This window comes from Fukomys damarensis, unplaced genomic scaffold, assembly GCF_012274545.1.
Source record: "Fukomys damarensis isolate Sample0158 unplaced genomic scaffold, DMR_v1.0_HiC HiC_scaffold_36, whole genome shotgun sequence".
Classification (NCBI taxonomy): domain Eukaryota; kingdom Metazoa; phylum Chordata; class Mammalia; order Rodentia; family Bathyergidae; genus Fukomys; species Fukomys damarensis.
The window spans coordinates 6,120,858-6,145,239 of record NW_022900948.1 but is presented as its reverse complement, the minus strand read 5'-3'; the positions used below and the strand labels follow the sequence as shown (position 1 = coordinate 6,145,239).

Here is a 24,382-nt window from a genome sequence, read left to right as displayed (position 1 = left end):
TCTTTTGCCCTTGCCTCCCCTTTCCTTCTTTTCTTCCTTTGCCTTTTACTCCCCTTCTTCCATCTTCTCTGCCTCCTGTTTCTCTTCCTTTTCTTCTTAGTCATCATCTTCATTCTCTCTCTCTCTCTCTCTCTCTCTCTCTTTCTCTGTCTTTTTGCCATCAATATCATAATGAAGACCTTATCAGTCCACATGACCTCATCAGCCCAAATTGTCTTCCAAAAGCCTTGTCTCCAAATGCCATCACCCTGGGGGCTAAAGCTTCAACATGTGCATTTTGAGGCCACACAGTTCAGTCCATATAAACACCTATACATTTATCAATCTAACCTAAAGATACAGCAATAAAGTCCATGTCGAAAATCCCTGTTTCATGAAGTTTACATTGTAGTAGAAAAAAGTGTGTATAGATAGAATAATGGCCCCCAAAGATCATGAAACTTATCCTCATAACCTGTGAATGTACTACATTACCTGGGAAAGGGGAACTGGTTGCAGATGGAATTAAGTTTGCCAGTCAGCTGACATTAATGTAGATAAATCTGGACGGGCAAAAATGTAATCAGTAGGGTCTGTATAAGTAGAAGAGGAAGGCAGAAAGGTCAGACTGATGCAATAAAAGGATCTGATCTTTCATCACTGGCTTTGCAAAGGAGAAAAAGGACTACAAGGCAAGGAATGCAGGTGGCATTGAGAAGCTGGTAAAAACCAGAAAATGAATTTTTTCCTATAGAATTCAAAAGGGAATGCAGCCCTGCTACAGTCTTTATTTTAGCCCAACAAAAACTGTACTGTACATCTAACCTCCAGTATTATAGTAAATTTGTATCGTTTAAAGCCATTAAGTTAATAGTATTTTGTTCTTCAGTCAGAAAAACTAATATGGCCAGTAACTAAGTAGTAAGAATGTATTTGGAGCAAGGAATGTGGATAGGTGGTCGGAGAGGATTGTTATGCTGTTTGTTTGTTTGTTTGTTTGTTTTTGAGACAGGGTCTCACAATGTAATCCAGGTGGCCTTGAACTCACTGTGTAGCCCAGTCTGGCCTCAAACTCACAGAGATTCTCCTGCCTTAGCTTCCTGAGTGCTGGAATGACAGGGTTGTGCTTTTAAATAGGGCTGAAAAGGGAGGCCTCTGATGTTTGAGAAAAGAGCTGAAGAAAGTGAGGTGGTGTCTTAGCCATGAAGAAGTTGAGCAATCAGGAAGTCATGCAGACGGAGAGCACAGCAAGTATTAAGGCCCTGTGGTAGGAGCTTCTTTGTCATTTTTGGCAGCCAAGGAGGGAATCATGAATAGAAGCATTTGAGAAGGCTGGTAGGTGGTGAGGTATGGAAAGTACATATCCCTAAATTCTACTGAATATATTTCCAAACCATGAAATATGCAGTAAGAATTATAAAATCCATAGTCATTTGGTACTTCTCAATCATGCACCAAGACGCCATCATAAGGAAAGATGTGCAAGATCCAATTCTTATCTCAGGAAGGCAGGGAGCTCACATTTGAAGACTTCTGTCATGAACTAAGAACGCTTTCTATATTTAATTTACCCATCAGAACTGTCCTGTGGGTTGATAATTGCTCCCCTGGTTTACACAGGAGGACACTGAGGCCTCAAGGTTCAAGGTACGCCAAGATCGCTCAATGTGAAAGCGGCATGCTGCGATTCTGCTTCAGAGATCATGGTGAGCCTATCACTCTCTGCTTCTTTTAGGAATTTAAAGTATTCCCCAATGATTAATGCTCTGTTCTGTGTCAGTCCACGGTATTTTTTTAGCGACCTGGAGATTGTGGAGAAGGTAAGCCATTTGTCTTTCTCTGGAGGCCTTCGAAGTGGCTGCTCTAGACCCAAATGCATAGTTCTCACGCAGCGTGTTTCCTGACGCCCTGGCCCGAGGGTAAGCATCTTTTCTGCAAGCTTGAGAGCCCCCTTAGATTGCACACATCCCAAGTCTCTCCTGGAGAGAAGGTGATCCTAAAGACAGTCAAGACTTCTCTCCCTCTTGTAGTTGTTTTTGCGCTAGCGGCCGCCAGGCGGCCCCTCTCCGCACCCTCGCACGATCCATAGCCCGGCCGGCTGCGCAGCGCTGTGCTGCGTGCCGGGTGCGTGTGGGGGCTGCTTTGCCACGGCTGAGGCTGTGGCTGGAAGCCCCTCTGCGCTGGCCAGAAAGAAAGGCCCGCACGTGGATCTGCAAGCGCTGCCCTCCCTGCTGGAGTTTACGCCTCTTCTCTCTAGCCGGCTGCCGCTGACCTGGCGAAGAGAGCCGACCGGGCCCGGGGCTGAAGGTAAAACCCCAAGCGAGGGGAGGCGGCGCGAACGCGCAGTCCCTCGTTCAAGATTGCGTCCCGGCCCGCCCAGGTGCGGGTGCAACCGGAGGGGGGCGGGAGGTGGTGGACCCCGCTCCTCACCAGTCACCCGCGGGCTTCCGGGGTTGGAGTCCGCTTTGCCTCGGGTCTGCGCGTTGGCTTCTGGCCGGCTCCCGGTGCGCACTTCCCGGGCAGGAACGGGGGGTCCACTTCCTTCCCACCAGGAATCTGTGGCCTTGATTTTAAAAGATATACCAATGAACTCCTCCTTTCGGGGTACGCGTCTGTTCGCGAAGTTACCCGGAATCTTAGGTGCCTGCAGGGTGCACGCTGGGCTCTGGGCGGCGGGAAGACAAACTTTTACAAAAGTGCGTCTGGGCGGGGGACACCGCGTGGGCGTCCAGATCGCGAACGAGGACTGCGTAGGGGACTCCGCGCCGTCCGCAGGCCACCTCCGGGGCTGCTGGGGCTTCGTGGAGGGAGGGAAGACGGGAGGAATAAAGGTCGTATGAATCCGGCTGAACTCGGGCCGAGAACTGTCAAACATCTGGACTGCCAGAAGCTTCGTTTCCCTGCACTGGAGGTGAAATCGCAACTTTGTTTTGCCCCCTCTTTGGATCCCTACAGAGGCGGGCGCAGAGAACCGATCTCCAGCGCCTGGAAAGTACCAGAGTCCCTAAACCACTGTGCATTCCTTCCTATTCCCCTTTCTGAGCCCTTTCAATAATCCTTTCCCTCAGGGACCGCGCGACCGAACCGACTAAAATCGGGGCGAGGGGCCTTTTGTTTCTCCGCGTTTTCCCCTATTGTCTGCTTTTTCAACATCTAGTCGTGCTCGGGGAGAGAAGGAAGCCCCGCTCCGTACCAGCCCCGCCTTCCCCGCCCGCTGCTGGCCGATGCGGGTCGGGGATTCGGGCTGGGTAAGTGGAGGAGCCCGACCGCGGCGAGGCCGCCCCACCCTGGCCTTGTGGTTAGAGGGCGGGGGAAAGTTGTTCCTTCCCCGCCTCCTCGGCTGCCTGTGGCCCAAGGCGCATTTCTCAGATCTTATCCCAGGCGCAGAAGGCGCAAATCTGAGGAGGTTGCTGCTTTCCGAGCGTTGGAAGCCTGGTCCCGCCTTATGTCTGGTGTTGTTCTAGAGAATTTTCAGTCGCTTGCTAAAGGCATTGTGGCCGGGCCGCAGCCTACGCGGTGGGAGAAGGTCAGGGCGTCTCTGGCAGACGAAAGCCAAGGTCTGGGTTTGCAAGTTCCCAAAGGCTAGAAGGCAGGCAATTTTCCAAAGAAAGAGTGGAGGTGCGGGTAACTAGAAAGCCTCAGATCTGCCTGGGCGTGGGGGTGCAGTGGCTCACTCTGGAATACAGTCTGTCGAGTTCTGACTAATGGTAGGGCTCCACGTTTAAATTCTAAGTCCCCTCTCAGTATTGTACAAAAAGCAGACCATGGACACGTGGCACATGGGGAACAAAACTGTTAGTTTCCAGGTGGGAACAGGTGGCTGGGAGCAGGTGGCCTGGGATGCCCTGAGTTCCCCTTTGGGCCCACCTCAAGGTTACAGGTGGCCCTGTTTCCCTATACGGTTTAGACACTAACAGATCACGCTGATTCTTAGTAAGTGTGGATTATTAAAGAATTAGAGCAAAAGCAAAGCATCCACCTGAGAAGACGGCCCCCAGATGGGTTCCAGATTGGAACCTGTGTCTCTTCATAGCCTTGCACTTGACTCATGTGACTAGGTTTTTCTGTAGGTGACCAAATCAGTCGCTCTTCCAAAGAAGAGTCAGTTACACTCCTTTTGTCCTCCCACCTTGGATCTCTCAGGAGCTCAGGGAAGGAGGCTTATGTGGCAACATTTGTAAACATGTACAATGCAAACTTTTTTTTGTTCTGAGAATGGAACCCAAGCCCCCCGCCCCCCAATGCTGGTCAAGTGCTTTACCACTGAACTACACTCTCAAACTTTTTAAAGTTGAAACTGCTAGGCTCTGTCCAGTACTGGTTTCCTTTGTACTGATTTAAGAGAATTTTTGCACTTCTATTTAACGAAAGAACAAGACTGCTAAGTCAGGAATGTGAACACACTGACAACTTTCTCCAGTGATTTCTAGTTGTTTTTACCAGTAGGACCATCCAAACAAAAGCAAAATCTTTGAATTGCCAGGAGGTACTTTCACAAACATTTCATTATAAAAATGATTCAGGGTAGGATTCCTTTGAAATTTAGCAACAACAGCAAAGCAAGCAAAAGAATATGCTGAAGCAGACCTGATTTGGGCTCTGTTTGTGAACCTAAAACAGCATTATGAACAAAGTGACATGATGGTGCTTATCCCCATCAATCCCAGTAAGGGAACAGATAAATTTGTATAGCATCTTTAATTTTAGAATTACAAGTTATTGAAGGAAAAATAGAGAGGTGAAAACTAAAAAGAGAAAGAAAAGGCAGTATTATAAACAAGGCTGCACTGAATGATCTTATCCAAAATTTACAGAATAAATTTCTAAGCTATGATAGGAGTTGATGCACTTACTAGGACTTTTAAGATTGCCATACTGCCCTGCAGTAATATGTAGCAGTTTATCTTTTCCGAATAATACACAAGATACTGTTTCCTACTCCTTACTCATGCTCTAGATTATAACCATTGTTTTCCATCTCTGCCATGATGATGGGAGGGGGATATCTTAGTGTTGCCTTATTTTGCATTTCTAATAAGAATGAGATTAAATATCTTTTATATCATTAACATTTCTTCCTTTATGTTGTTATTTTGTGTCCTTATTTATTTCTCAGTTATGTGGTTCTTTTTCTTTTGATTAGATTTGCCCTTCTTAAAGCATACTGTCCTGATGTCTGCCTCTGCTGGAACAATCAATTTGTATTGACTGGAAAATTTTCTCTCTCTCTCTCTCCCTCTCTCTCTCTCTCTCTCTCTCTCTCTCTCTCTTCTGTCTCTCCCCCACCTCTCCCTCCCTCTCTTTCATGCTAAGTTACATCCCTAGCCCCTCTTGGCCCATTATTTCTTCATGCGTAAGAAACCCTTGGCAAGACTGCAGCCATAAATTACTAAAGGGACTGCCATCATCCCAGTACAGTTATTGGAGAGACCAGGCAAAGTCATCATTGGAAAAAGCCATGAACAATACCAAGCACATATTTTCTGTATAGTAGCTTGCATGCCCAGCTCTGTAACTTATGGAACAACTCTAAATGCTGGAGACTCCAGATTCTCTGTTTCCAAAATCTTGAACAACAATTGATGAGTTGCTTTTACTAAATACATTATACTGCTGTATCTCATTTATTGACGGAAACTTCTGCTGGTAACCCAGATGCCAGGAACCTCAATTTTTAAACATTTCTTCTAACATTTTGATTGAAAGTTGCTTCTCTTTTATCATAAGACTCTCTTTGGTAAATTTTTTGAGCCCTGCACTTGAAACAATCTTGAATCTGGACAGTTTAGCAGTGGTATTAGCAGGAGAGGTTCCCCAAAGGCTGAACCAGGTACAGTTCATCCTCTTTTATGCATTTGTGTTGTCCTGGTCACTAGGTTAATTCTTGATTGAAAGCAAGTGATCCTGAAATAGAATAGAGAAAAATTCACTTAGCTAAGAAGTGAATTAAGACAGATCAAGAGCCATACAAGGAAAGTTAAGTAAGGTAGGCTGTGGGGGTACACATCTGTAATCCCAGTACTCTGGGAGGCTGAGGCAGGAAGATGGCAAGTTCATGCTCAATCTAGGCAACTAAACAATTTAGTAAGACCATGACTCAAAATTTTTTAAAAAGGAGGGGGATGGGCTGGAGATATAGCTCACTGTGAATGCCCTGGATTCAGTCTCCAGCATTACAAAAAAGTACAACAAATAAATAGATAAATAAACAAATAAATGTTAAGTGAAAAAAAAATATATAGTATCACATATTGTTAGAATGGTTAGTTTACTCAACTGATGCAAAGTAGTTTTCTAACTGGGAAAATCCAATGTAAAATTCTTCTATAATGTGAAAACAGGCACTCATTTTGGGGGGTGGGTGCAGAGACACAGACACAGACACAGACGGACAGATTGATACTTTCTCTCACATTTTCCATGCCTTCAAGTGTAGGAATCAAACAGTATACACCAGGCATAGTAAGTGCTCTGCATTAGAATTATAGGCTCCCAAGAGTTAAATGGGAGCTTAATGACCATCTAATTCAAACATCCATGCAGATTTCACTACTGGTCTTCACTTTTGAGGGGCGCTAGGGAGCACTGAGCTACATCCAGAGCCCAGCAGGGTCTCCCTAAGTTAAATTTTGATCCTTCTGCCTCAGTCTCCAGGCAGCTCCATGGAGGCTGCATCTCCATGCCTGGCTGGATCTTCATTCTTGACATATGACACCATTCTTGAAACTGCATTGTTTCAAACAAAACAAGCTGACAAGCAAATGGGTCAGAATGGCAATCTTTTTTTCTCTGGGCAGGAGGAAGGGAAAGGAAGGATTCTGACTCTGTGGAGCTTATATAATAAGCTCTTTGAATGTGCTGAAATTTTATAGAATAAAGAACATTGGAGGCCAAAAGAGTAAGTCTTGAAATGTTACATTTTGCAACATTCTCTGGTCCCTATCTTCTAGCTATTGTCTAGCCATTGTTCTGGTGACCTTCAAAGGTAGAGCAAAGCCAATAGAAAATGGCCAAAAGAAGGAGGAAGAGAGAGTAGATGGTGGAGAGTAAATCTTATTCCTTTGAACCTGTCTTTAAGTCTTTCTAACAAAAGTCACGGAGTCACCCAGGCATTGGTGAAGTTGCAAGCTTTAGAGACAGTGAGTATTTCCTAAGTCACCTATCAGCCTTGAGATGAGGTTAGGACTGATTCCAGGATAACACAGTCATCCTTACAGAAGAAGATGAAGGAGGGAGGGGAAGAGATTTGGGGAGGGAAATTGAATTTTAATTCTAAAAGTATACCTTATTTCCTCCGAGGAGTTTTGTGAATTCCAGAAAGTAGACAAAACATCTTTTGATTTCCGCTTGCACAATCTTCCAGGCACAGTAACTATATTTCTTATCCTTTAGGTAATTTTCTATTCTTTTGAAATATCCTCTCAATGCTAATTTGCTCTTTTGGATGACCTGAACTTCCAAGTGTTGCACTTCATGTGTTTTCATTTCCTGCGTATCTTTGTCTTCTTTTTTGTCTTCCTTCAGGCACTGTTTCAGGTATTCCCTTTGCTCAGCAAGTTCACTTTTGATTTGTGTCAGGTATTCCTCTTTCCCAGCAAAGTTGGAGGTGTGTCGGCTGAAGATATGTAAGGCCTGTATGGTAATATCATAGAAGACTTCCTTGATGTCTCTTTCCACAGGCTGAGAGTACGAGACGATATTTTGGGGCAATCCAAAAGCTTTGATGTCTCTTAGACATCTCAGAGGAAATGGATTGCTCATACTGCTCAGAAGTCTCACATTCTCCTTGGTGACTGTACTTACGTGCACATTCAGTAAGGTACAGTCCTGAGATTGAATGTGCCGAATGAACAGACCCACAAAGCACACAAGCCTTGAATATTTTGGAATCATGTCAGCCTTGGTTCTCACTTTTTTTGTATATGCAAAAAAAGAAAAAATTAACACTACCCAAGGTTGACAGTGATGTTTTATATCCTCTTTCATGTGACTTTATATACCTGAACATCTTTAGTGGGAGGAGTTTTCTCGTTCCTTTTTTTTTTTTTTTTACAGTTCTCATGGTTACAGCTCCTTTCCTTTGTCTCTGAGACTTTTTAAACTCTGTGATTGCCCTGACTTTGGATATGCTATCTTATTTTGTTTTGTTCTTAAGTGCACAAAGCATTACTATTGCATTACCTTGGGGACCTAGATGACCATTCCAGTGCTGAAGAATTGTGTAGCACAATTAATGCCGAGGGCTAGGAATATAGTGCAGTATCAATGAGGGAAAAATCACCCAACTCTCTCTACTACATAAAAGAACAGTCCTCTATATTTTTTGTACCTGATCCTATAGGCAAACTTCCTGTTTCTCTGAGTTAATTACAGACATTGCTTTTTTTCTCTTTTTTTTTGCAATACCATGGATTGAACTCAGGACCCTGTACTTGCCAGGCAGGCACAGTGGCACTGAGCTACATCCCTGGCCCTGATGTTGCAATTATTGATAGCTAGGTCACCGCAGATTAATAGAGTTTCGGTTTTTCCAATCTTGATAAATGAAGCTTTTGTATTTGGATATTTTCTCTTTAAAAAAAAATTTTTTTTTTTAGATCTCAAAAAGGATAGGCTGGATGTGGTGGTGCCACTTGCAATCTCAGCACTCAGGAGCCTGAGGCAAGAGGATAGCCACAAGTTTGAGCCAGCCTGGGCTCCACAGTGAGTTCAAGGTCAGCCTGGACAGCATAGCAAGACCTTGTCTCAAGAAAAAAAAAATGAAGAACAGAGTTGTTCAGTTTAGCATGACCCTTGTATGACAAAGTGCTAAGCTGGCTCTTGATTTCCTGTTAGCATTGGAAAAAGTTGATTTTCACAACTCTCCTTTCCTTTAGTTAAATCCATTTCTGGCTTGCATTTAATATGTTTTGAGCTCTTAGGAGCAGCTCTCCAATGGGTTGTATATTTGAAAATGTTTTTCTGTTTCATTGACTTCTCAGTTATGGTACCATACATTTTCTTTTCTTTTTGATATAGTTTAGACCATATTTTAAAAACTTATTAGTTATCTTTCTTTCTTACTTGTGATGCTAGACTCCATGAAGTCTTGTTTGCTCTGCTGTTATCAAGGAGACATAAGAGGCCACACATTTTAGCCATGCTAATTCATGCCTAGGCCAGTGTGACTGTGGAGATGGTACTATCCACCATTTATGGCTTTTACTTTGGCAAATAACTTTCTTCTAGTTATGGTCAAAGCAAATGGATTCCTTTCTTGAGGAATGTAAAATAGGATATCAGTAAATGAGACTAATTTATTTTAATATTGTTTGAAAGAAATACATTAATTTTTAATAAAGTCACTGAAAAATGTTAAGCAGCCACAGTTCCACGACAGACTGAAAATTTGGCTTAAAATTTTTTGTCTAAATCATTTGACTGCATCAAAAGGTAATCGTGGATTTCTTAAACTCTTGGCTTTTTGAGCTGGTTTCTTTTGAAAAGAAAACATACTACATATATTTCTCTATATGTTCAATCTGTATAAATTCTTTTTTAAATTAAGTTTATTGGTACATTTTAGGTACTCGGTACAGTTACATTAATCTTTGGGACTGTGTACCTTTACATGACTTATCTTGGTTCTTATTTTTTTCCCATTCCCCAGGCCTCCCTTCACCCCCTCTACCTTTCACTGTTTACAAAGACATTGTTTCCATGTTTTTCATTTTCTCATATTTTTTCTTTTCCCTTTTTACCTTACACTACCCCTCCTACTTCCTCTACTCTTTTAGACCTTTTTTTACTATTATACAATATCAATTATATGTTTTGATCCTTATTTACACTTTTAGTTTTTCACACCAGAGAAACTATTCTGTATTTACACGTGTCTTATTTATTTCACTTAAGAGTATGGCCTCAGCGTGTATCCACTGAGCTATAAATGTCTCTAGTTTCTCATTCTTTATGGCTGAGTAGTACTCCATTTTATTAAAAAAAATCTTCTTTATCCAGTCTCCAGTTGATAGGTAGTTGGGCTGTTTCCAAGATTTAGCTATTACAAACTGTGCAGCTATAAATATGGGTGAGCATATATCCCTGTGGTATGATTTAATTAATGGTGTTGGAAAAACTGGATTTCAGCTTGCCAAAGATTAAAACTAGACCCATATGGTTCACCATTCATTAAACTAAAATCCAAGTGGATAAAAGATATAAATATTAAAACAGAAACCCTCAACTTGCTGGATAATAAGTAACGTAGAATTCTTGAAGATATTGGCATAGGTAAAGACTTTATGAACAAATCCTCAGTAGCATGGGAACTTGCACAAAGAATCAACAACTGGAATCTCATCTTTTTAAAAAGCTTCTATATTGCAAGAGAACCCCTCAGCAGAGATAAGAGACAACCCACAATGGAGAAAAAAATTTTATCAGCTGCTCCTCAGACAAAGGACTATTATCTAGAATATATAAAGAATTAAAAGAAAATCAGACTCCCCCAAATATAAAGACCCAATCAAAAATGCACATCTGAAATGAACAGACATTTCTCAGACAAAGAAGTAAAAGCAGCAAATAAACATATAAAAAAATGTTCGACGTCACTGGTCATTTGAGAGATACAGATGAAAACAACACTGAGATTCCACCTCACTCCAGAAAGAATGGCTGTTATAAAAAAAATCAACCAATAACAAATGTTGGTAGGGTTGTGGGGAGAAAGAAACCCTTCTCCATTGTTGGTGCATGTGCAGACTGGTGCAACCACTGTGAAAATCAATATGGAGATACCTCAAACAACTAAGATTAGAGTTGACCCAGCTATCCCTCTGCTGGGTATCTTCCCAATATGTATGAATTCTGAGTTCACAGATTACCTGAGGTGACTGATTTTGAAAAAGAATTTAGCAAATAGGCCCTTTTATATCAGATTATAAGGTGACTAAACTTTCATAGATGGCAAAATGGTAATATAGATAAAAATCCTTAAAAAATATATATACACACACATACTATATACATATATATATATTCATATATAAAAATATATATGGATTAGCAATTTTCCCTTTGGGAATGTATTCCTTAGAAATAGTGATGGTGTCCTTAACTGTAGACTTGGATGTCAAGAAGTTCATCACAGCAAAAAGTGGTAAACAATTTAAATATTTAGCTATAAGTACAGTACTCAGTTAAGTAAGCCATCTGTACATGCATTAAAAACTATGTGTGGGAATATGTTTGGCCACCTGGTGGATATACTTTATAGATTAAAAAGAAGTTTCTTTGATAGTGTATAGAGTCTGATGCCATTTAAAAAATATGGATATGTAGATATATGTACAGAAAAAACCTTGAAGTAATATATGCTAAAAATTTTTAAAATCAGTATCTGATTAGAAAAATGAGTGATTTAGATTCTTATATTTCTGTTTACCTAGATTTTTAAAATTATCTCTGATTAGCAGTGTTTTTTATTTAATAAATAAGACTGTCTTTTAAAAGAAGATGTTATAAAAGAAAAATTATTATGTATCAAAAATGGAGCTGGGCATGGTACACACTTGTAACCCCAGAATTTGGGGAGGCTGAGGCAGGAATATTGATGTGAGTTTGAGGCAAACCAGGACTTCGTAGTGTGTTTAAGGCCAGCCTGAACTGCATAGCAAGACTCTGTCTCAAAAAACAAAAAACAAAAAACAAAAAACAAACAAAAAATAAACACCAAAAAAAGAGGAATTAATACTCTTTTCCTTTTTAAACATATCCATTCTGGAATACTTCAAAGGACACATTAATTTCCCATAAGGTTCAGTTCCAATTCAGTTGACATGAACAACATAATTGTGTGGGAGTTCAGCATACTGTTCTTGCAGCTTTCCATTAAAAAAAACCATGTTTATGTATATAGCCTCCATTTGTGATCACACACACACACTCTCAGCCTACACAGAGATCCTGTGAAATGCAAAGCACCCCTACACACAGCTTGTGTAACTTCTACCTAAAATGTCTTGAAACATTCCAGTTAGCACCACTTATTCTTCTTCTGGGCATTTACAGGGCCTTGTCTTTCTTCACTATGGATTTTTTAGTAGGTAATTACACAAGTGTTGATTTCCCAATTACCCACCTTGTACTTTAGTCGGTCCATGTTGCTTAGTGTACTTGCCCTTATTTGAATCAGTGAAGCAGTGCTAAGCAAGTGAACAGGTTGTTCATCTGCCTGGCTATAAGAAGTTTGCTCATAGGCAGCAGAGGTGGCAATAAATCGGCTGTCAACCACCTTGAACTTCCTTATATTTTCTGTTATGCACAGATTTGTCATTGTAGCCTTTTCGTCCTAAGTTTCCTCCCATTGTCATTCCATATCATACATACTCACTTATTCAACAATTAATTGAAAGGCTTTATCACATGTAAATCATGGCCCTTACTGCAGAAGGAGCAGTAAGGTGTAGTGCATGATCTCAAGGAGCTTACAACCAAAGAAGCAAGCATGTTCAAAGTGTTTGAAGAATAATCTTAAGGCTTTCCAATAGCATTGACCTCATTCTTGTCCTCGCTCCTCTTGTGTGTAAATGGTACGTGATGCTGATATTGACAATTTTCATGACAAAGAAGAAAAGATGTTTGCCTAAATATCTGCCCCTTTCTCTGCCATTAGGATTGCCTGAGTTAGAAAATAAACATGCAGAGAACTCATGGATTATTTGAGACATACCTGCAGTACAAAAAAATCATTCAGTTTTTATCCAACTTTCAAATTCAACTGGATGTCTTTCTCTGGTAACCCTATTTACCGTGTAAGCTTCTACTGATCTCTCTTAGCAAAGTTCAAAACTGACACTCCCTCTGCCTTTCCTCAGATATCTTTTCATGTCCGGCAAAGTTGCATTCAATTTCATTTCTCTATGGGGGCTTTACCTGTGCACCTATCCTAACAACAACGTGTACTCCAGAAAGGGCACATATACACATAGGTGTTCTCACATATGATTGCTGATTTGTTCAATTAGAAAGCATTATTGGATGATCACTTGGTCATGCCTATGTTATGTAAAAGCCCAGTTAACTGAACAAAGTATAATCAGAAAACTAAAAAGAATGACAGTGTAATGAAATATTATCTATAAGTATGCCTGTCGTTAAAAGGATATGCATTGGTGTGCTCTTATTTCACTTGACTGCCTGGGGGTAGTTTATAAGTAGTCTGGCTATCCTTAGAAGAAAAGCTCATTAGCACAAGCTGCCCACATAGGACAGTGAAGTCCATATGAATATAAGGCTAAGAGTAATGGCAATGTGAAGTTTGTTTGACAAAATGGAGAAAGGAGACATTTCAGTCTAGACAGTATAACTCTGATTCAGCCCAGGAGCCTGGCATCTGCCATTCAGATTTATTGCTTCCATAAAAATATAGGTGAGAACTGAGAATAACATGTCGATCATCCTTGTTACTCAGTACCTGTGCATGAGTCACTTGTGAGATCAGAGGTGACTGAGCGTAGGAGAGCCAAGGGATATGGAGCTTATGTTCACACTAGGCAATACTTTCCACCAGGCAAGAAATCAGTGGTCGCCACAAACTGTGTTAGCTGCTTAGCCTGGATCAACCCTGCAAACCCTGTCAACTATTGTCAGTGCCTTCCCTCTCACATGGTCCTCTCACCCCTTTCTTGGTTGTACTCTTAATATTATTTTTTGTTTTGTTTTGTTTTTGGTACCGGGGGTCAAACTCAGGCCCTTGTGCTTGTGAGGCAGGCAGCAGGACCACTGAGCCACATCCCTGGCCTGTCCTCTTCACGTTACACGTGATGTAGAGGCCATGATGACTGTAGAAGCAATACGTGAATACATCCGTGGTAAAAATTCAAGAAGTTTAGCAGCTCGGGCTCATGCCATGCCCCTCTCCTTCCCTGCTGCAGTTCCAAGAGTAGTATGTGGCTTTGTTCACGTCTACGTCTTTTCCCCCTAAGTTCCATGAGGGCAGGTGCGGTGGCTGGTTTATTTGCTGCTCTCTCCAGAATGCCCAGCAGGACTCACAGAGGTCGGGTGTGCTATATCCCTCCTTTGGGTGGGAATGGGAGAATTATATATGTATTTTTAACTGAAACACAATTACAAAAATTGTAATATGCTTTGAAGGTCAATCCTGTAAGTGTATCTTGGTGACTATATTTATTTTTAAAATGTACACTAATCATCCTTTATAGAGATGAGGGCCAGAAACATGGCTCACAAGACTTGGTCCATGATAGATCCAGATACTTAGAGCAGCACCTGGTACATAATAGGTACTCAGTTATTATTTATTGGATGACTGAATGAAAATAATGAAGCCATGTCTCAGAGATAGGTTAGTTCTTGGTTTAGTTCTTTGTTGTATAGAGATGTAAGGGATACGCAGTCAGGTGTTGGGAGAGATGGAAGAGTTCAAAGAATGACAGATGGCAACTCCAGTGTCCTTTTAATAAGCTCTCCTACTCCTGAGGTTTCCTGAGGCTGGTTCAGTCATGGACATTTTTGTAGTTCTACTCTAATGATATCATACAGTTTTGTGTTTGGTTGATTCATGTATCTTCCTCTCCAGCTTGGAGAGGTAACTTCGGGATTCTGTTTCCAGGGCAGCTCTTACATAGAGGAATGAAATGTGCATTGAATTATAAACTGCTGTGTGATTTCTTGTGGTTCTAAAGTCTTACTGGACGTTAATCCATGTGGAAACTGCTGAGAGGTTTTAAGACCCCTCATATCACCACTTCTTTGGACTAGATGTGTTCCCAGTGGCTGTTATTTTATCATGTTACCATTAAGGAGGCTTTGAACAAACTAATACCCAGTTTTCTTTAATAGCCCACCTGAAGACTATGCACACTGCAACTTCCCCTACAAGAATAATTTGAATTGTTTGGAAATGATCCATGATAAAAGATACTTACTATGATAAATAGGTATTTAAGTAAATAAATATACATCATTAGTAAAACCTACTCTCTATTTTGGAATTATCAGTATAGCTTCCATCCATATTCTCATCCAACCACATGCTTTACCATGGGCTTCTCTAGGTCCTTTTGAACCCTAGTGGGGTTTTCACTTCTGGGCTGGTAGTAGGAGTTTCAGATGGTGACAAATGAGAGATGTCACTTACCAGAAAAACCCTACCTCTTATCCACTGAGTGGATGTGGATTTCTTCTCAAACCACATCCAAGAATGCTTGCAGTTGGGAAAAATGCCCCAGATGGAGTGGGTGGTAGACAGAAATGTATCTTGTCTTGGGTAAATATTGAAGAAGTTGTTGGTGCCAAGATAGTCATAGGGGAGAACTGTCCTTTCTGAATTACTGTAGTTTGCACATCATCATCATGGTTCTTGACATTTATGAAGAAGAAAGAAAGGCTTCATTCCAGAAAAATTTAAGTGGGCTTTCCTTTGGCAGAGGACTTGCATGCTGCACATTGTAGAACTTCTTTAGTATCTGAGCAATCTCTGGCTTTTGATGTGGTGTCTGCGAATAATCTACACCTGGGGGAGTGGGAAGGGACCTCTTCTTGGCAACAGCTCTGTTCCCAGATACTAAATTTCAGAATAGAGTTTGGAGAGCATTTAGACATGAATGATTGAAGTCAGAGGGGTAAAGTATGCTTATGGCCACATTGCTTACTGGGGACAAAGTCGGACTGAGATCCAGGTCACCTTGATGCTTTCAACTTAGGTCCTACTCCACCAAGTGGAGAACTTCCTTCCTCTGTCTCCACCCAGAGGGGCAGACCTCCTATCTTTAAAAGAACAGAGTCTGAGGAAGCTCCAGGTCATTCCTGCTTGGGGGCCCCACAGGGAGGACATAACTCAAACTCTTTCTCATATTTCACAAGGGCTTCACAACTCTAGGAAAAAGCCTCGAGAAAGGAAGAGCCTTGCGTTAAGACTGACACCCCTAATGTTTCTACAAATTTATTTATATAGAATTATACACATAATGACTCCATTTTTCCCAGACTCCTAAGTCAAATCAGATCTAAAGTCATTACCCTAGAGAAATGGCTTAGAATGAGTCTCCTGACAGATGTTAGGCTTTCCCTCATATCTGAAATTAATTTATTTATGTGTTCATTTACTGATTTATGTTCTCTATTGTATTTAATAGTATCATTCATCAAATGCATCAAATTGTGTGTACATTTGAGCTGTATCATTACACATACTCTGTGTTTAGTGGGTAGCATACATTCAATAAATATTTAGTGAATGAACGGATTTGGTTCAATATTTTAACTTCTGAGCATATCTTAATTTAAATTGGATTTCCAATCAGTTCAGCAACAGTTTCTTTTAGAACTGTGTAACTTAGAGCAATTTTCTCAAACTTTCTGCACCCCAGGTATAAATAGAGATAACATAGAGTACCTACCCCCAAAGACATTTGTGGTGATGTAAATGCTGGCAGGAGAGCTTGCTACATAGTCAGTGGTCAATAATGGTAGCTGTTATTATTACTGCCATCTTCCTTATTATCAGTTGCCTACAGTTTTGGACACAATGTTAAATTCCATGAATCCAAGAGCAGACAAGACACTCGTAGTCCCTTACAGAGGTTCCTTGACGCAGTGGTACTTTGAGCTGTGTCTTAAAAGGCAGGAGCTGATGAGAGTTTGCATTAGGGCAGTGTTGGTAGGGATGGAAAAGAAAGGATTACTTGGGAGGTAAGATTGGTGAGTGTTGGCAGAGTTGGAGTGGAAGTAGGGTGAGAAAGAAGGCAAGGAAAAAGTAGAGAGAAGCCCAGTTTTCTGTCTGGGTGTGCAGTTGTGCTACTCACCCAGAGAGTGCACACGAAAGAGGAAACAGGCCTCAGGGAGCACCTGGTGAGTACTGTTTTAGACAAATTCCTTTGAGTGTCCGTTGGATAGCCAAGAGGAAATGTGTGTCTGGCAGTTGGATATGTGGGTCTAGACTAAACGAAGGCAAGAGCTCTGTGCAGATGAAAGTTTTGAAAGTATCCACAGAAGTTGTAGTTGATAAACTAGGCCAGAAGAATAAATGGGTCTGTAGGGAGAATATATACGGAGTGAAAAGGAGTGGGCCAATGTCAGAACCTTAAGAATCTGCTGTGTTTAAAGAGGGGCATGGAAGAGAAACCTGAAGAGGATGGTCCCAGGAGTGTGAGGAGAATGGAGAGAGAGTATCTCAGCTGCTTTATCTGGCTCTGCCTCTTTGCCCAGATGACTGCAGATTCCCCTCAACACTATGGCAGCCATTCCCAATGAAGCTGTCTTTGCCATTGTTGATGAATACCTAAAACCATCTTATAGGTGAGATACTTGGAGCTCAGAGAGTGGAATTAGTTCATTGAAGTCTAATTTAAAATTCTTTGAGGTATCTATGCCAGCATATACTTTTTCTGAAACATCTTATTGTCAGGTGCGTGTCTGTGAACCTTTGGCAGATGTCACCTGGATTGAAAGTTGGCTTGGTTGTTTCACCTGTGCCACTTGAGGCTAAAGGAGTTGGGGGATGTTACTAATTATCTTGGGTTGGAATAAACCACCACCAATTGTGTGGGTTAAAACAAGTAGAAGTTTAGTTTCACCTATTTCTGGAGTCTAGAAGTCCAAAATCCAAGTATGACCAGGGGTATTCCTCTCCCAAACCTCTAGAACAAAATCCTTCCCTGCCCTTTCAAGCGTCTGGCAATGGCTGACAACCCTTAGTTTCTAAGGGCATCATCTCTGCTCCTACAGCTGCACGACATTGTCCATGTATCTGTGTGCTCTTTTAACATGCTCTTTCACATGACCTGCTTTTAAGGACACTATTCACTAAATGTAGTGACCACCTGAACCTGGTATGGCCTAGTATGACCTCATTTGAATGTCATTAAAGGTCTGGAAAGACCTTTTCCAAATAAGATGACATTATAGGTACTGGGAGTTAGGACTTAATGAACATTTCTTTTGGAATGATGTAGTTCAGTCTGTGATAGGGAATATGGTTCAGGGAGCCCTAATGGGAATTATATCTTCCCCACAATGGAAAGAGTGGTTTAGAGGGAGGCAATGAGCTAGTCTGGACTTAACCACATTTCTTTAGAAAGAAATGTGTTATATAAGTAGTTACCATTAAAGTTAGTTAGTTTCTCTCTCTCTTTTTTTGTACCAGGGATTGAACTTTGGACTTTGTGCTTGCGAGGCAGGCAGCGGAACCACTGAGCTAAATCCCCAGCCCTAAAGTTAGTTTCTTCAATCTGGCAACATGATCAGCTGGATATTGTCTTGAAGTGTTCTTTTGTAATAATTTGCATAGTTATTTATTTATAATAATAAAGGATACTTTTTATTTAGCAATTAGTAAGGCCCAGTCTTTTACATGTATTTTTAAAATTCTCACAGCCACTGTACAATGTAGATGTTATAGTCCTTAATTTAAAGAGGAGGAAATGGAAGCTTAGGAAAATTAAAGAAATTACCCAAAGATCAAAGGGATGGAAATCCACAAAACCAGGATTCAAAACCAACTCTGTATAAGACTACCTTATCTTTTTACAAGAACTGAAGTCAATGCATTTTTGGTAAAATCTACTATGTATATCTATGCATTGATACCTTATTTAATTCCTAAAAGGCTTCAGAGCCACTTATAGAAATACATAAAGGAAATAAAAATAATGAAAGAATTTAGAATCAAAGGAAAATGAGAGAAAACAAAATGAAGTCGAAGTAGTACAATTAGAACACAAGCATTCATTGTGTAATATCCTGTGTCATTATTTCAGAGTTGGAAATTTGTCTGTGAGCTTTCTACAAGTAAAGAGAAAATACAATCTGTTAAAATTTTCGCAGTGGCCAAAGGATTTTTTTAAAAAAGTGACAAGGCTAAATTTTCAGTATAAGCGAAGCTTTTCTTGGTTCTGAGCTCTGGGCAGAATTTCTCCTACAGGCTTTTAAAAGGAGAGTACCGTGGGGTGATGTGGGAGAAGACCCTGGTGGCCTCTTTACAGCAGTAACCACCAGCGCATGGATTGCAGGGCTGATTCTTGGTACCTCCCTCCATGTAGGCTGATGTCTCATTGCCAACGTGCAGCTCCTTGGCCTGGGCACTCTGCAGGAGCTCGGTGGTTTTCCCCATGTTCACCTACAAAGAGGAGTGTAGCAGTTCAGCTGGATTGGGGTAACTTTTCTCCATCATTGCCTGAAGTGGAGAAAAGTGTGGTCACACATGTTGGCATTCTTAGTGGCAGTCAGTGCGGAAAGCCTGCCTTGATGTTTCCAGAGCCCTTGCCCAGATCTAATCCTGTGTTTTCTTTTTTGTATGCAGAGGAACTTTTGGGAAAACGATTTGTGGGCCCTGTTCTCATCTCCTTAGAAGTGGGAAAGTAAGCTATCTTGTCAGACTGTTCCAGGGCCGTAAGCGACGAGCAGTGCATTTTGGGCTTCCACATAGCTGTACAATTGATTTACAGTGTGCTGCTCTCCAATCGAAGGAGGCAGCCTATAGTTTCACGTTATACTGAGGTGACTTTCCCCCACTGAAAGAACTGCTTCATAAGTTGGATGGCTTAAAACTCAAAGCCAGGATGGCCCGTGTTTCCAAATATTGTAATTAATTATTGGCACATCCTCTTGGGATCATTGATTTTGTATACTCGAGTGTTATTCCTGTAACAGTAAACTCTGTGTGAAAAAGGCCATGTGAATGGCCCCTTAACCAAAGCTTTATATTCCTAGGAGAGATGCAGTTAAGAGAGTAGAAGTTGAAATGATCTATACACATCCCTGCCCGGACAGGGCAGTAACACTCATTACCAAATATAGTAATATATTTCCTTGCAGATAGTCCCTGTTACTAGGTCAGCAATACTGAAAAGAGTATACTCCGTGTCCCCTTCATCCACCCATCTGTCCATCTCTAAGGACACGCTACCTGCTACAAGGTGGCAAAAATGGGGGTAGTCATCATAGAATGTCAAGGATTTCAGGCAATAAAATTAAAACTACAGGGTTTTATAAATGCTCTGATGGAAATAAACCAGACAAGAGAGTAATTGGGTGAGATGATGGTTTCACTGATATCTAAAGGATGAATAAGAGTCAGCCATGTGAAGAACTGGAAGGAGACTATTTTATGCAAAAAGGACAGCAAATTCAGAGGCAATGAAAAGAGAGCTTGGGATATTTAAACATCAAGGAGATTACTTGGGTTGGACAGAAGGGAATGGAGAATCTGCTACAAGGATGGTTGAGATTGAGTAGGGCAAGGCGGGCCATGATGGAGTTCTAATTTTTAATCCTAAAATCAATGAAAACACATGAAAAATTCTAAACAGGACAGTGGTGTGACATGATGTGTGCTTTAAAGAAATCACTTTGGAGGCTTTGTTGAAGGACACTTTCTAGAAGGGGCAAGGATAGAAGCAAAGAGGGCAGACATTTCAGTAGGCGAGTGAGAATTGAGACTTGTGGTGATCTAAACAAAGGTGAGAGCTGTGGAGGTGAGTAAGACTGATTTAAGACATGCTTTTAGTAATAAACTTAAGATATATGGGGTCCAGGCGTGGTCATCAAATGTGGTTTTTCAGAAGTGCCATTGATTACACATTTGATTATAAGGTTTTTGCTAAATTAGCATAATTTTTGATAGCCAGTAAGTGATCACATTTGACATTAAATCTTTAACTAGATGGCAATGAACTAGGTCAGGTGTCTTACACTTCAGATGCTAATATTTGTAATTTACTTAATTGGTCTGAGATTGGAGATGGGACTTGAATTTCCCAGGTTTGGCTTCAGGGTTAAATTTCTCAGTGTCTGCTGATAGTTATCTCCTACATGCATACAGAAACATATCTGTGTGCATTCTAACATTAAAATAAAATAATGTATTTCATGATCTACTTAGGGAGTAATCTATAGTCAAATTATAATGGCATATAAGTACACAATATAATCATCACTTACTTCAATTTCTTAAGAAAGTGATCCTAATCGGTTACTTATTAAATATAGATTAGAGCCTGTAGTTGACAGTGTCAGTTTTCTTTAATTTTTTTTAAAGTCAGAAATGTCTTATTTCTCAGAAATGTCTGTCTGTTCTAGCACTCTGATTCAAACTATGCTCCTGTGAAACACAGGTATTTAATAGAGTGGAACAAGGTAGTCTTGTCCCTGAGTCAAGCGATGCCAGCTTTTCTTCAGTCACAGGAAAATTAAATACACAAAATGAAGTTTCTATATTTCAGAAGAATTTTTAATATTTTTCTAACACCTTTGACCTTTCTGATGGCTTACCTAGAGTAGATTCTAGTCTACAATGATAGTTTTAAATTAGTTATTTTATGAGCTAGTCTGTTTTGGCACAAACTAATTGGATTCATTATGTTTTGCAAGTAATTTCATAATGTTCTGCAAAAATTTTAGGGTTTCCAGATACTAGCTACTGTAAAAAAATAAAATAAAAACATCCAAAAATATAAAATGGCTCAAACATGCTGGGATTACTTCTGACATGTCTAAGTTTGGAACATGGATTCTTGAGCTGTAGTCAGCTCTCCTCCAAGGAATGTTCAGGGACACAGAATCTATCTTGTGTTTCTGTCATCTTCCATGTGGCTTCCCAAGTCTCCATGTTTATCCTAGTAAGGTTGGCAAAAAGATAAGATGCATGGGTGGGCTATCTGGCTAGGCATGGAGGGGTTCATGTCATGTCCAGTCACATACCATAGGCTGGCATTTGCTGGTATAGTCACAGCTAAGTGTCAGTGCCAGGTGCAAAGTGTAAGATGCCAAGAAATTTAGTCTCATGCCCAGTAAAGAGAGGGAAGAGTTTTGGGGAACAGTAAGCTGCCCTATCCTGCCATGCTCCTGGTACCCTTGGAAAAACAGCCTAGCCATTATTGAGTTGGCCTAGGGGCTTGGAGTGGCAGGATGGGGCATATTATAGATACCAGATGAAGACTTTCAAAAATCCATTTGGAGAGAACTGGAGTTCTCAGACAAGGCAAGCTTTGTAGTGGGATTGTTTTCTTTTTTTTGAAAGAGTAGAGGCACTATCATTTGCTCTCTTGGAAAAAGGGAGCCCATACATAGGTTAATTAGCTAGATTTAGTCATTTCACAATGTATGTATCTTCAAAACATGTACTTGATAAAGACAGTAATATCTGTTAATTAAAAATGAAACAATGAAACAACAATAAAAATAAATTGGCAAACTGGAAAAAAAAAGAAACAGATCATATAGAGCTTATTTCTCACAGAGACAAATGTACAGAAGAAAATCCTTTAGTCCACCACTAGTTAGTACTGCAATGGGCATTAACTACTGTATATATCAAGCACAATGTTATTAGTTTACACATCTTATTTTACTTTATCAGCCAAGATGGACATTTTAATCCCCATTTTGTAGTTGAAGAACCAGAGCTACAAAACATTGCATAACTTGGCAAAAGGCACACAAAACTAAAGTCAGCCTAGTTTTCTGTTAAGCTGCTATTCAAGTAAAAAATAGATGTTGTCAGTATGTCATGCTTTTCTTTCTTTCTTTTTTTTTTCTAAAGAAGGAAATGCGTTACCTAATAATGTTACAGCCCAGCCTCTCAAAAATGTTTTTTTTAAAGAAAGTCTTTCTGACCTGGAAAAATGAGTTGTGACCATTTTTTATTCCTTAACCCCCATCTCTAGATCCCCTTCCCCAACTGAGAATGATCTATCTCCTACTTCCTATTATCTATCTTTTATTTTGCTCTTTATTTTTACTCTGGGTTTCTCATATAAAAGAAACAATGTGATATTTAACCTGAGTGTCTGGTTTATTTTACTTAACATCATCTCAAGGTGCCTCTGTTTTCCTACAAATGACTCAAGTCTTTCTTTATAGCAGAGTAATAATCCATTGTGTATGAATATCACATTTTCTTTATCCATTCATCTTTTGATGAACACATGGGCTGCCTGTAAGATTTAGTTATCATGAATTGTGCTGCTACAAACAAGAGTATGCATGTATTACTGGAATACATGACACTTCTGGGAAGATATACCTAGAAGGGAAATAACTGGGTCAAATGCAATTTCCAGTTTTAGTTTTATGAGGAGTTTCCATACTGATTGCCGTAGTGATTGTACTAATTTACATTCCCACCAACAGTGTAAAAGGAAAGGTTCCTTTCCCCCAACAGTCTCTCCAGCCTTTGTGATTGTTTGATTTCTTGATGATGGCCACTCTTTCTGGGGTCGGGTAGAGTCTGTTTTCTTTTTCCTTTAATTTGTATTTCTCTAATGACCAGCAATGCTGAGCATCTCTTCATGTATTTATTCACCATTTATATTGTGAAGTGTCTATTCACTGGACCTGCCGATTTTTTGATTCGGTCTTTTATTTTGGTGGTGTAAGTTTTTTGAGTTGTTTATATATTCTGGATATGAGTCCTCTGTTTGAGGAATTACTGGCAATTTTTTTCCTTCTCTGTAGGTTGTCTTTTCACTCTTCTGGTTGTTTCTTTTGCTGTGCAGATTTATACTTTAGTATGATCCCATTTGTTGAACTATTTCTTGTGCAACTGATGCTCTGCTCAGAAACTCCTTGCCTACACCTATGATTTCAAGAGTTTTATCTGTTTTGTCTTCCAGCTGGTTAAATGTTTATGATTTAATGTTTAGTTCTTTGATTCATTTTGATTTTAATTTAGTACATGGTGAGAGATATGGATCTAGATTCAATTTTCTGTACATGGATAGCCAGTTTTCTCAACACCATTTATTAAGAAAGCTATTTTTCCTCATGTGTGTTTTTTACCTTATTGTCAAAGATCAAATAGTTGAAAGTACTTGAGATTGTTTCTGCGTCCTCTGTTCTGCTCCATTGACCCTCCTATCTATCTTTGTGCCAGTACAATGCTGTTTTGTTTTTTTTTGTTTTTTTTTTTTATCACAGTAGCTTTTTGTAATAACTTCAAGTCCAGGACTGTGCTGCTTCCCTCTTTGTTTCCCCCCCACCCCCCCAGGATTGCTTTTGCTTTTCTGGACTTCTTCTGGTTCCATGTGAATTTTAGCATTGTTTTCTCCAGTTCTGTGAAGAACGCTGTTGGAATTCTGATTGGGATTGCGTTAAATGTGTATGTCAATTTTGGAAGTATGGCCATTTTGACTATATTGGTTCTGTCTAACTAGGAATAGGGGATATCTTTTCATTTTCTGATATCCTCTTCAGTATCCTTTTTTTTTTTAATTCTTTTTATTGAGGTTATTGGTACAATCCAGGTATACAATACAATTACATTCATCATTGGGATTCTGTACCTTTACAAAATAGGTCTTGATTCTCATTTTTCCCCTTGTCCCTGCCCTCCCTTCACCCCCTCCTCCCCTCCCCATTTACAAACACTTTATTTCCATTTTTTCAGTTTCTCATATTT

The 24,382-nt window shown here is 40.3% G+C and overlaps 2 protein-coding genes across 9 annotated transcripts in view; one reads left to right on the top strand and one right to left on the bottom strand.

Moving 5' to 3' along the window:
• The first annotated feature begins 1,034 nt into the window (after nt 1-1,034).
• Mob3b (MOB kinase activator 3B) overlaps nt 1,035-24,382 on the top strand; it is a 197,044-nt gene continuing 173,696 nt past the window's right edge. For 3 of the 8 annotated variants that reach the window (XM_010627022.1, XM_019207854.1, XM_019207855.1), the window contains exon 1: nt 1,035-1,685. The gene's annotated coding sequence lies outside the window, so the exon portion shown is untranslated. The other 5 variants (XM_010627021.3, XM_019207857.2, XM_019207856.2 and 2 more) reach the window with 3 other exon arrangements.
• Ifnk (interferon kappa) lies at nt 7,252-7,872 on the bottom strand. Its single transcript, XM_033759179.1, has 2 exons — nt 7,542-7,872; nt 7,252-7,433 (listed from the first exon to the last, which is right to left on the bottom strand). The coding sequence occupies exons 1-2, from the start codon at nt 7,870-7,872 to the stop codon at nt 7,252-7,254; spliced, it is 513 nt and encodes a 170-aa protein (XP_033615070.1).